The sequence below is a fragment of the Salmo salar genome, chromosome 13 (genome assembly GCF_965601325.2).
Source record: "Salmo salar chromosome 13, fSalSal1, whole genome shotgun sequence".
NCBI classification, from domain to species: domain Eukaryota; kingdom Metazoa; phylum Chordata; class Actinopteri; order Salmoniformes; family Salmonidae; genus Salmo; species Salmo salar.
In genome coordinates this window covers 62,821,047-62,834,932 of record NC_138303.1, presented here as the reverse complement: position 1 = coordinate 62,834,932, position 13,886 = coordinate 62,821,047, and the positions used below count along the sequence as shown (strand labels likewise).

General features: G+C 43.1%; 1 protein-coding gene across 17 annotated transcripts in view; it reads right to left on the bottom strand.

Annotated features, from left to right (window-relative positions):
* dlg2 (discs, large homolog 2 (Drosophila)) overlaps positions 1-13,886 on the bottom strand; it is a 405,714-nt gene that overhangs the window by 280,200 nt on the left and 111,628 nt on the right. For all 17 annotated transcript variants that reach the window (XM_082960249.1, XM_082960254.1, XM_082960252.1 and 14 more), the window contains one exon: positions 10,904-10,972. In XM_082960249.1, the coding sequence (XP_082816375.1) occupies positions 10,904-10,972 (69 nt within the window). The remainder of the gene's footprint in view (positions 1-10,903; positions 10,973-13,886) is intronic.

Here is a 13,886-nt window from a genome sequence, read left to right as displayed (position 1 = left end):
TCCTCGTTTGTTAAGTCAAACGACACCGCTGGTCCTGCTCACATTGCCCTACCCTATGCTTTGACCTCTTTCTCCCCTCTCTCTCCAGATGAAATCTTGCGTCTTGTGACGGCCGGCCGCCCAACAACCTGCCTGCTTGACCCTATCCCCTCCTCTCTTCTCCAGACCATTTCCGGAGACCTTCTCCCTTACCTCACCTCGCTCATCAACTCATCCTTGACCGCTGGCTACGTCCCTTCCGTCATCAAGAGAGCGAGAGTTGCACCCCTTCTCAAAAAACCTACACTCGATCCCTCCGATGTCAACAACTACAGACCAGTATCCCTTCTTTCTTTTCTCTCCAAAACTCTTGAACGTGCCGTCCTTGGCCAGCTCTCCTGCTATCTCTCTCAGAATGACCTTCTCGATCCAAATCAGTCAGGTTTCAAGGCTGGTCATTCAACTGAGACTGCTCTTCTCTGTGTCACGGAGGCTCTCCACACTGCTAAAGCTAACTCTCTCTCCTCTGCTCTCATCCTTCTAGACCTATCTGCTGCCTTTGATACTGTGAACCATCAGATCCTCCTCTCCACCCTCTCCGAGTTGGGTATCTCCGGCGCGGCTCACTCTTGTATTGCGTCCTACCTGACAGGTCGCTCCTACCAGGTGGCGTGGCGAGAATCCGTCTCCACACCACGTGCTCTCACCACTGGTGTCCCCCAGGGCTCAGTTCTAGGCCCTCTCCTATTCTCGCTATACACCAATTAACTTGGCTCTGTCATATCCTCACATGGTCTCTCCTATCATTGCTACGCAGACGACACACAATTAATCTTCTCCTTTCCCCCTTCTGATAACCAGGTGGTGAATCACATCTCTGCATGTCTGTCAGACATATCAGTGTGGATGACGGATCACCACCTCAAGCTGAACCTCGGCAAGACGGAGCTGCTCTTCCTCCCGGGGAAGGACTGCCCTTTCCATGATCTCGCCATCACGGTTGACAACTCCATTGTGTCCTCCTCCCAGAGTGCTAAGAGCCTCGGCGTGACCCTGGACAACACCCTGTCGTTCTCCGCTAACATCAAGGCGGTGACCCGATCCTGTAGGTTCATGCTATACAACATTCGCAGAGTACGACCCTGCCTCACACAGGAAGCGGCGCAGGTCCTAATCCAGGCACTTGTCATCTCCCGTCTGGATTACTGCAACTCCCTGTTGGCGGGGCTCCCTGCCTGTGCCATTAAACCCCTACAACTCATCCAGAACGCCGCAGCCCGTCTGGTGTTCAACCTTCCCAATTTCTCTCACGTCACCCCGCTCCTCCGCACACTCCACTGGCTTCCAGTTGAAGCTCGCATCTGCTACAAGACCATGGTGCTTGCCTATGGAGCTGTGAGGGGAACGGCAGCTCCGTACCTTCATGCTCTGATCAGGCCCTACACCCAAACAAGGGCACTGCGTTCATCCACCTCTGGCCTGCTGGCTCCCCTACCTCTGCGGAAGCACAGTTCCCGCTCAGCCCAGTCAAAACTGTTCACTGCTCTGGCACCCCAATTGTGGAACAAGCTCCCTCACGACGCCAGGACAGCGGAGTCAATCACCACCTTCCGTAGACACCTGAAACCCCACCTCTTTAAGGAATACCTGGGATAGGATAAAGTAATCCTTCTAACCCCCCCCCCCCCCCCAAATAAAGATAAGTGTACTATTGTAAAGTGGTTGTTCCACTGGATATCATAAGGTGAATGCACCAATTTGTAAGTCGCTCTGGATAAGAGCGTCTGCTAAATGACGTAAATGTAAATGTAGTCGTGTGCCCATTATGGACAAAGTGGAATTTATTGTGAAATTCCATGAGACCATTTAGTTGAATCACCAATACAAAAAAATTATGATTGCTTCGCCGTTAAGTCGTTTTACTGTAAAATATAAAACACTACTTGTTTTACTGTAAAATACTACTCTATTTTACAGTAATATAAAACTCTACTTACAAGCCCTGATATCTATATTTAACCAAGATCATTAAATTGTTCTGGAAATCCAGCTGAAAGTCTATGAAATGTCCAACAGAGAGAAGCAGCTCATAGCTCACAGAATTTGTCTTTCTTAATATGCAGCAACATGGCCCGTCAGAGGAGGCTGCCCATAACACACAATGGATACCAGAGACGGACTGGGGCCAGAAATCGGCCCGAACATTTGAACACACAGGACAATTTTTTCCCTTGAAGCCCACACACTGGCTGTCCCTGATGGAGACCAATAACTCTTGTTATGAAACACATCTGTCAAAAAAACAGGAGAAGAATACCTGCATGTTCATCTTGACTCATTATTCAACTCTTATAAGATATTCATGTTAACTAGCCAGAAAGTCACCTAGAAAATGCATTACCTTCACATGCATTACTATTTTGTCATGATACATACTTATATGGGCTGTGTCTAAAACTAAAATACATTTATGAAAGGATTTGAGAGGAAATGCAGCTCCTAAAATGCTATATTCAACATGCTATAAGGCCCAAAGAGCTTAGCTAACAAGCCCAATGCAGACAAATGAGTAAACTGTTCCTACTCCTAGTTAGATATAATTGGAATCATTGGATTACTGTACTTAAAACAAGCAACACATTTGCAAACTAACACTCTAAAATTACATCTGGCAGTTCTCTTCGAAACATGACTCAGAAATTAAGCGGAGCCAGTTCAGAAAGGAAACCCGAGTGCCCCGCATCAGCTGAGATGGTATCAGTTAGAGGAAAGTATCATTCACGCCTACGTTATTGGGTGGTTATTTAAGCTTTACAGGTCTGCTCTCTCACTCTGTGTATGTGCAAAGTTCAAGACTGATCCAATGAACCATTGTATTTCTGTTCAAAATATTGTATCAAGACTGCCCAAATGTGCCTAATTGGTTTATTAATACATTTTCAAGTTCATAACTGTGCACTCTCATCAAACAATAGCATGGTATTCTTTCACTGACATATTGTAACTACTGTAAATTGGACAGTGCAGTTAGATTAACAAGAATTTAAGCTTTATGCCAATATCAGATAGGTCTATGTCCTGGGAAATGTTCTTGTTACTTACAACCTCATGCTAACCACATTAGCCTACATTAGCTCAACCATCCTACGGGGGACCCACCGATCCTGTAGATGTTAGATATACTGAACAAAAATACAAACGCAATATGCAACAATGTTTGGGATTTTACTGAGTTACAGTTTATATAAATCAGTCAGTCAATTCAAATAAATTCATTAGGCCTTAATCTATGGATTACACATGGCCGGGAATAGAGATATGCATCTGTTGGTCACAGATACATAAAAAATAAATTGGTAGGGGCGTGGATCAGAAAACCAGTCAGTATCTGGTGTGACTACCACTTGCCTCAAGCAGCGCGACACATCTCCTTTGCATAGAGTTGATCAGGCTGCTGACTGTGGCCTGCGGAATGTTGTCCAACTCCTTTTTAATTGCTGTGTGATGTTGATGGATATTGGTGGGAACTGGAACACGCTGTCGTACACGTCAATCCAGAGCATCCAAAACATGCTCAGTGGGTGACATGTCTGGTGAATATGCAAGCTATGGAAGAACTGGGACATTTCAAGCATCCAGGAATTGTGTACAGATCCTTGCGACATGGGGCCGTGCATTATCATGCTGACACATAAGATGATGGCGGCGGATGAATGTCATGATAATGGGCCTCGTGACTCATATCTACCAACTTGAGCTGGTCCAAATGTGTGGGTGCTACATGCTAACACTGTTCAGCAGTCAAGCAGCGTGATATCTTGTGCTACTCGAATGGCGTTAGTCTGTCGTCGGCAAAACATTACTGGGACTTTTCATCACTAGTTATATTCACAGGACTACAGCCTCATTATCAAGTTGATCCTCCTGCCTAACCCTAACCTTTCTTCCTCAGATTTTAAGTGGTCACCCTGGACCTTAGTGGGGAAGCTGACATGTACAGCTATGCGATGACTAATCAAGGCTTGCTATAGTTTCAGCGTTTTGGATGACCTGTTGATACTAGCATTACCTAGCATGTGTTGGGCTTGCTAAACACCCACAAGGCAAATCAGTGTTGGCGATCAAGCATTCATTGCCTCTTATGGGAAAGTCTGTTAGAGCTCATTCAGACACTCTTATACGCAGGCTTACAGTGCATTTGTAAAGTATTCAGACCCCTTTGCTGTCCGGTTTCCACATTTTGTTACGATACAGCCTTATTCTAAAATGGATTAAATAGTTTTGTTCTCTCATCAATCTACACACAATACCCCATAATGACAAAGCAAGAACAGGTTTCGGCATTTTTGCTAACTTGATACAATTTAAAAAAAAAAAAACGTTTACTTTACTCAGTACTTTATCGAAGCACCTTTGGCAGCGATTACAGCCTCAAGTCTTCTTGTGTAGGACGCTGCAAGCTTGGCACACCTGAATTTGGGGAGTTTCTCCCATTCTTCTCCGCAGATCCTCTCAAGCTCTGTCAGGTTGGATGGGGAGCGTTGCTGTACAGCTATTTTCAGGTTCCTCCAGAGATATTCGATTGGGTTCAAGTCCGGGCTCTGGCTGGGCCACTCAAGGACATTCTGAGACTTGTCCCGAAGCCACTCCTGCTTTGTCTTGGCTGTGTGCTTAGAGTCGTTGTCCTGTTGGAAGGTGAACCTTTGCCCAAGTCTGAGGTCCTGAGCACTCTGGAGCAGGTTTCCGTCAAAGATCTCTCTCTGTACTTTGCTCTGTTCATCTTTTGTACGATCCTGACTAGTTTCCCAGTCCATGCTGCTGAAAAATATACCCACAACATGCTGCCACCACCATGCTTCACTGTAGGGATAGTGCCAGTTTTCCTCCAGACGTGACGCTGGGTATTCAGGCCAAAGAGTTCAGTCCTTGTTTCATCAGACCAGAGAATCTTGTTTCTCATGGTCTGAATCCTTTAGGTGCCATTTGGCAAACTCCAAGCGGGCTGTCATGTGCCTTTTACTGAGTGGCTTCCGTCTGGCCACTCTACCATAAAGGCCTGATTGGTGAAGTGCTGCAGAGATTGTTGTCCTTCTGGAAGTGTCTCCAATCTCCACAAAGGAACTCTGGAGCGCGTCAGATTGACCATCGGGTTCTTGGTCACCTCCCTGACCAAGGCCTTTCTCCCCCGATTGCTCAGTTTGGCCGGTCGGCCAGCTCTAGGAAGAGTCTTGGTGGTTTCAAACTTCTTCCATTTAAGAATGATGGAGGCCAAATGTATTCTAGGAGACCTTCAATGCTGCAGACATGTTTTGGTACCCTTCCCCAGATCTGCGCCTGGACACAATTCTGTTTTTTGCTCTGACATGCACTGTCAACTGTGGGACCTTGTATAGACAGGTGTGAGCTTTCCAAATCATGTCCAATCAATTGAATTTACGACAGGTGGAGTCCAATCAAGTTGTAGAAACATCTCAAGGATGATCAATGGAAACAGAATGCACCTGAGCTCAATTTCGAGTCTCATAGCAAAGGGTCTGAATACTTACACTACCGTTCAGGTTTGGGGTCAATTAGGAATGTCCTTGTTTTTGAAAGAAAAGCACATTTTTTGTCCATTAAAATAACATCAAATTGATCAGAAATACAGTGTAGACATTGATAATGTTGTAAATGACTATTGTAGCTGGAAACGGCAGATTTTGAATGGAATATCTACATCGGCGTATGGAGGCCCATTATCAGCAACCATCACACCTGTGTTCCAATGGCACGTTGTGTTAGCTAATCCAAGTTTATCATTTTAAAAGGCTAATTGATCATTAGAAAACCCTTTTGCAATTAAGTTAGTACAGCTGAAAACTGTTGTTTTGATTAAAGAAGCAATAAAACTGGCCTTCTTTAGACCAGTTGAGTATCTGGAGCATCAGCATTTGTGGGTTCGATTACATGCTCAAAATGGCAAGAAACAAACAACTTTCTTCTGAAAATCATCAGTCTATTCTTGTTCTGAGAAATGAAGAAATGATGTTGACATTCTAGGCAGAGTTGCAAAGAAAAAGCCATATCTCAGACTGGCCAATAAAAAGAAAAGATGGGAAAAAGAACACAGACACTGTACAGAGGAATCTGGAAAAAAGTGTTATGGACAGACGAATCTAAGTTTGAGGTGTTCGGATAACAAATAAGAACATTTGTAAATTGCATAAAAAATGAAAAGATGCTGGAGGAGTGCTTGACGCCATCTGTCAAGCATGGTGGAGGCAATGTGACGGTCTGGGGGTGCTTTGGTGGTGGTAAAGTGGGAGATTTGTACAGGGTAAAAGGGATCTTGAAGAAGGAAGGCTATCACTCCATTTTGCAACGCCATGCCATACCCTGCGGACGGCGCTTAATTGGAGCCAATTTCCTCCTAAAACAGGACAATGACCCACAGCACAGCTCCAAACTATGCAATAACTATTTAGGGAAGAAGCAGTCAGCTGGTATTCTGTCTATAATGGAGTAGCCAGCACAGTCACCGGATCTCAACCCTAATTGAGCTGTTGGAGCAGCTTGACCGTATGGTATGTAAGAAGTGCCCATCAAGCCAATCCAACTTGCGAGAGGTGCTTCAGCAAGGATGGGGTGAAATCTCTTCAGATTACCTCAACAAATTGACAACTAGAATGCCAAAGGTCTGCAAGACTATAATTGCTGCAAATGGAGGATTCTTTGACGAAAGCAAAGTTTGAAGGACACAATTATTATTTCAATTAAAAATCTTTATAACCTTGTCAACATCGACTATATTTCCTATTTATTTTGCAACTCATTTAAAATATATTTTCATGGAAAACAAGGACATTTTTAAGTGACCCCAAACTTTTGAACGGTAGTGTAGGTAAAAAGAAAATCACATTTGCAAAAATGTCTAAAAACCTGTTCTTGCTTTGTCATTAAAGGGTATTGTGTGTAGATTGATCATGAAAACAAATATTTAATCCATTTTAGAATAAGGCTGTAATGTAACAAAATGTGGAAAAAGTCAAGGGGTCTGAAAACTTTCCAAATGCACTGTAAATCTGAATGACCTGATCAAAATCTATGGAAATTGATTAGATAGAGCCTGTGAGAGGAGGCTCTCTGTATCATGCTTGTGAAATTCCAAAGCAAAAGTTCAGGGCCGAGTGTGTTTTCCAGGAGGAATTGGCTCAGTGAAGGCCTTGGTGTTGGCTGTGTGGGCGAGAGGTGGCAATTACTGCTAGTCTCACTGCCTTACATACAGGGAGAGAGAGAAAATAGGGGGAGATAGGAAGATAGAGATAGGGGTGAGGATAATGTAGAATGGTGCATGAAAGCGACAAAGAGAGAGAGCGAGAGAGAGAGAGAGATAAAAAGTGGAGGAAGGCCTTGAGAAAGAGATTGTAATAATTTGCTAAGCTCCCCCATCTCCACCAAGCTTTTATATGTAAACAATCATCTGTTCAGGACCCATAAAACAGGACTCAGACTTCTCATGCTACAGCAAACACCTTCACTCCTCTGACTACTTCTCTCTGTTCGGTGTTTTCTATCCCTCTATTTTAGGGCTTCCGATTTCTATAAATATTAGGAATATCATATTGCAATATGAATCTACTGTAATTACATTTTTTTTTGGTGCCAATTCTCCTTAAATTTTGTGTACTGTAGATCAATGTTTGTGAATCATGGGACCAATACATACATCTACTGTATTTTGTCCCAACAGTTTGATGAGGTAATTATACTGAACAGAAACACAGTACCAGTCAAAAGTTTGTACACACCTACTCATTCAAGAGTTTCTTTATTTTTACTATTTTCTACATTGTACAATAATATTGAAGATATTAAAACAATAAAATAACACATATGGAATAAGCAAATTAAACAAATTCTTCAAAGTAGCCAATAAGTTGTGCTGTGGCAAGGTACGGGTGTTATACAGAAGATAACCCTATTTGGTAAAAGACCAAGTCCATATTATGGCAAGAACAGCTCAAATAAGCAAAGAGAAACAAAAGTCCATCATTAATTTAAGACATGAAGCATTTCAATAACTTTGAAAGTTTCTTCAAGTGCATTGGAAAAAAACATCAAGCACTATGACGAAACTGTCTCCCCTGAGGACCGCCACAGGAAAGGAAAACTCAGAGTTACCTCCGCTGCAGAGGATCAGTTCATTAGAGTTAACTGCACCTCAGATTGCAGCCCAAATAAATGCTTCACAGAGTTCAAGTAGCAGACACATCTCAACATCAACTGTTCAAAGGAGAATGTGTTAATCAGGCCTTCATGGTCGAATTGCTGCAAAGAAATCACTACTAAAAAGGACACCAATAAGAAGAAGAGACTTGCTTGGGCCAAGAAACACAAACAATGGACATTAGATTGGTGGAAATCTGTCCTTTGGTTTGATGAGTCCAAATTTGAGATTTTTGGTTCCAACCGCCGTGTCTTTGTGAGACGCAGAGTAGGTGAACGGATGATCTCTGCATCTGTGGTTCCCACCATGAAGCATGGAGGAGGTGTGATGGTGTGGGGATGCTTTGCTGGTGACACTGTCTGTGATTTATTTAGAATTCAAGGCACACTTATAACCAGCATGGCTACCACAGAATTCTGCAGTGATAAGCCATCCCATCTGGTTTGCGCTTAGTGGGACTATAATTTATTTTTCAGCAGGACAATGACCCAACACACCTCCAGGCTGTGTAAGGGCTATTTGACCAAGAAGGAGAGGGATGGAGTGCTGCATCAGATGACCTGGCCTCCACAATCACCCAACCTCAACCCAATTGAAATGGTTTGGGATGAGTTGGACTGCAGAGTGAAGGAAAAGCAGTCAACAAGTGCTCAGCATATGTGGGAACTCCTTCAAGACTGTTGGAAAAGCATTCCAGGTGAAGCTGGTTAAGAGAATGCCAAGAGTGTGCAAAGCTGTCATCAAGGCAAAGGGTGGCTACTTTGAAGAATCTCAAATATAAAATATATTTTGATTTGTTGAATCACCTTTTTGGTTACTAGATGATTCCATATGTGTTATTTGATTGTTTTGAGGTCTTCATTATTATTCTACAATGTAGAAAATGTTTTAAAAAATCTAGAAAAACCCTGGAATGAATAGGTGTGTCCAACCTTTTGACTGGTACTGTATAAACGCAACATGTACAGTGTTGGTCCCATGTTTCATGAGCTGAAATAAAAGATCCCAGAATTTTCCATACAGACAAAAGGATTTTCTCTCCAATTTTGTGCATACATTTGTTTACATCCCTGTTAGTGAGAATTTCTCCTTTGCCAAGATAATTAATCCACCTGACAGGTGTGGCATATCAAGAAGCTGATAAAACAGCATGATCATTACACAAGTGCATCTTGTGCTGGGGGCAATAAAAGTCCACTCTAAAATGTGCAGTTTTGTCAAACACCACAATGCCACAGATGTCAAAAATGTTGAGGGAGCATGCAATTAGTATGTTGACTGCAGGAATGTCCATCAGAGCTGTTGCCAGAGGATTAATGTTAATTTCTCTACCATAAGCCGCCTCCAACATCGTTTTAGAGAAATTGGCACTACGTCCAACCGGCCTCACAACCGCAGACCACATGTAACCTCGCCAGCCCAGGATCTCTACATCCGGCTTCTTCAACTGCGGGACCATCTGAGACCAGCCACTCAGACAGCTGAGGAAACTGAGGACTATTTCTGTCTGTAATAAAGTCCTTTTGTGGGGGAAAACTGATTCTGATTGACTGGGCCTGGCTTCCCAGTGGGTGGGCCTACAGTATACCCTCCCAGGCCCACCCATGGTTGCGACCCTGCCCAGTCATGTGAAATCCATAGATTAGGGCCTAATGAATTTATTTCAATTCACTGATTTCCTTACATGAACCCTAACTCTGTAAAATCGTTGAAATTGTTGCATGTTGCATTTATATTTTTGTTCAGTATACTTGCATCAAGTGTGTGAGTGCTAGGCTAGAACAACAATTTTCACACCATGGCATCGCTGCCAATGAAATTAAACTTGGGCTCAGCGTAAATTTCACTCTGATTCTATTTTCAAGAATTCAATGTGCTGCTCACATCTGAAAAAAATTAAATCAGGTGGCTTGTGCCCTGCTTACTCGTGAAAAAAGCTACGCGTCCAGTATAGCAGCTAACAACTGTTTTCCTGTAGCCCCAGTGTAGCTCTCCCGTAACTAACAGCCAGCCAGTGCTAAAAGCTATGTGCCTTAAATTAAGCCTAGTAAACAAGCCAGTGTGTTTCCCACAGCTGGGGTATCAAAACCCATCTATAACACTGCCTCTTGGTACTGCCTGGAAAGCCAGCAACAGTTTAAGTCAACATTCGGTGTAATCTCTTATGCTGTAAATAACCCCTCTGGCCCCACAGTTTGGAAGCAGCCGATGTCGAGCCCTGTGGGTCTCCAAAACTTTGCTGTTGACCGGCCATTTTTTACACGTGTGTGTTTAACCCTTGCTGTTGACCTGAGAGATGGGTGATTAGATTCTGGATCACTCTTGCATCGCCAGCTAATACCAAAACAACTGCACAAGCTTGCATGCACCAGCCATCACACAACGAGTAACATCTTCACTTTAACAACAAGAGGCCAGTAGCGTAGCACCACATAACTAAATAGAGCATACTGTGTCTTCTGTGACTTATTTTACTGGTAGTTCCATCCTCCAGCTTCGAGGTATACCTTCTCAAACAATCGTCATGTTCTGGAACTTCAATCATCTTAAGCATCAAATTACCACAGAATTACGCTTCTAAGCAGGCGGGTTGACCTTAGTACACTTCAGTCATCCTAGTGAGATGCATCTGTGGTGCAGATGAGATGGACAAGGTGATGTGATGCTCTAAAAACACACACTACAGTAGGTAGAGTGGGGCTTCCACATGGTACTCACTTCAGAGACTTTTACACTGATCTCGGTCTGCACCTTCCTGCTGGGCTCCGAGCTGCTCCGCTCCCTCATCTGAGGACACACACACACAAACACACACAAACACACACACACACACACACACACACACACACACACACACACACACACACACACACACACACACACACACACACACACAAAGTGTCATTGTATTATGTTCATAGAATAGGCTTCATTGGGACCACAGAGAAACTATCCATCTTCTGAGATTACACCGTTTCTGTGACCCGTGAGTGCCCAAATAATTGTCATAATACTATATCGGTATAAAACACCATCTCCACAATACAGACATTCTGCCATTAAACCTTGAAGCTGAGCAATACCTCACTATTTGTTTGACTTTTGGCCAAGGTGATTCTTTAATAAGTACCCCATGTAATCTTGTGTACATGTCCAAGACAAAGAAAAATAAATGCTTAAACCTGGCACACAAACACAGATGCACGCATGTGCACACACACACAGCACTTACATAGTGGACACAGAAATACAGTGGCTTGCGAAAGTATTCACCCCTCATGGCATTTTTCCTATTTTATTGCCTTACACACCGGAATTAAAATGGATTTTTGGGGGGTTAGTATCATTTGATTTACACAGCATGCCTACCACATTGAAGATGCGAAATATTTTTTCTTGTGAAACAAGACAAAAAAAAACAAGCAAACTTGAGCGTGCATAACAATTCACCCCCCAAAGTCAATACTTCGTAGAGCCACATTTTGCAGCAATTACAGCTGTAAGTCTCTTGGGGTATGTCTCTATAAGCTTGCCACATGGGATTTTTTGCCCATTCTTCAAAGCAAAATTGCTCCAGCTCCTTCAAGTTGGATGGGTTCCGCTGGTGTACAGCAATCGTTAAGTCATACCACAGATTCTCAATTGGATTGAGGTCTGGGCTTTGACTAGGCCATTCCAAGACATTTAAATGTTTCCCCTTAAACCACTCGAGTGTTGCTTTAGCAGTATGCTTAGGGTCATTGTCCTACTGGAAGGTGAACCTCTATCCCAGTCTCAAATCTCTGGAAGACTGAAACAGGTTTCCCTCAAGAATTTCCCTGTATTTAGCGCCATTCATCATTCCTTCAATTCTGACCAGTTTGCCAGTCCCTGCCTATGAAAAACATTCCAACAGCATGATGCTGCCACCACCATGCTTCACTGAGGGGATAGTGTTCTCGGGGAGACGAGAGGTGTTGGTTTTGCACCAGACATAGCATTTTCCTTGATGGCCAAAAAGCTCACTTTAGTCTGGTCGGACCAGAGTACCTTCTTCCATATGTTTGGGGAGTCTCCCACATGCCTTTTGGCGAACACCAAACATGTTTGCTTATTTTTTTCTGGCCACTCTTCCGTAAAGCCCAGCTCTCTGGAGTGTATGGCTTAAAGTGGTCCTATGGACAGATACTCCAATCTCCACTGTGGAGCTTTGCAGCTCTTTCAGGGTTATCTTTGGTTTCTTTGTTGCCTCTCTGATTAATGCCCTCCTTGACTGGTCCGTGAGTTTTGTTGGGCGGCCCTCTCTTGGCAGGTTTGTTGTGGTGCCATATTATTTCCAATGTTTTATAATAGATTTAATGGTGCTCTGTGGGATGTTCAAAGTTTCAGATATTTTTTTATAACCCAACCCTGATCGGTACTTCTCCGCAACTTTGTCCCTGACCTGTTTGGAGAGTTCCTTGGTCTTCATGGTGCCGCTTGCTTGGTGGTGCACCTTGCTTAGTGGTGTTGCAGACTCTGGGGCCTTTCAGAACAGGTGTAGATATACTAAGATCATGTGACAGATCATGTGACACTTAGATTGCACACAGGTGGACTTTATTTAAATAATTGTGTGACTTCTGAAGGTAATTGGTTGCACCAGATCTTATTTAGCAGCTGAATACATATGCACGCACCACTTCTACGTTTTGAATGTTTTGAAACAAGTAATTTTTTTCATTTTACTTCACCAATTTGGACTATTTTGTGTATGTCCATTACATGAAATCCAAATAAAAATCCATTTAAATTACAGGTTGTAATGCAACAAAATAGGAAAAACGCCCAAGAGGTGAATACTTTTGCAAGGCACTGGAAGTCTATATCAACCCTAAATCCCCACTCCAATCAGTCTCACTCTGTTCACTCACCATCTATGCTCTCATTCTTGCATTTAAAATGTGTACAAGGAAACTGTGGTCACTTCAAATGAATTCAAGCAAAACATTAAAAAAGACTGCATCTTGTGTGGCAAAATAACAAATAGTGGGATCAAAAACACTATCAGATTGCATCAAAAACACTATCACAAATTTTGATAAGCCTTCAATTTATTTAGCATGGCTTAATATACTTGCCATGTGTTTCGTAACACAGAACAAAATAACAACACGGACATCACATTATTGTTGGGAGATTTCTGACCCAAATGAGAAGACGGAGTGAAGACAGGGGACATGATGTAGCCAGACTTTTCAGGCTCTTTCTTCACAAATGTAACTAGCGTGTTAGGTATAAGGTGTAGGGTGAAGTTTCCCCTAGACGCTGAACTGAGATCAATTTAGCAATTTTCCCATGGTTAAGGTTACGATTGGGGGAGGGAAAGCTGATTCTAGATCTGGACCCGGGAGAAACTTCACCCCAGACCGTTAGGTAAACCAACTCAATGCAGACCAGACAGTGTTGGCCAGTGGACAGAAAGCTTGCAGAGGCCACAACCTGCTTTGTGTCACTTTCTAAGTAGAATTGTAGAATTAAGCAATAAGGCCCGATGGGATGTGGAATATGGCCAAAACACAACAGCTGCAGGCTGTTCTTAAGCACGATGCAACGAGGAGTGCCTGGAGTGCGTTCTGCCTTGAGCCGTGGTATATTGGCCATATATCATAAACCCCTGAGGTGCAATATTGCTATTATAAACTAGTTACCAACGTGATTAGAACATTAAACAAGTAAGTCA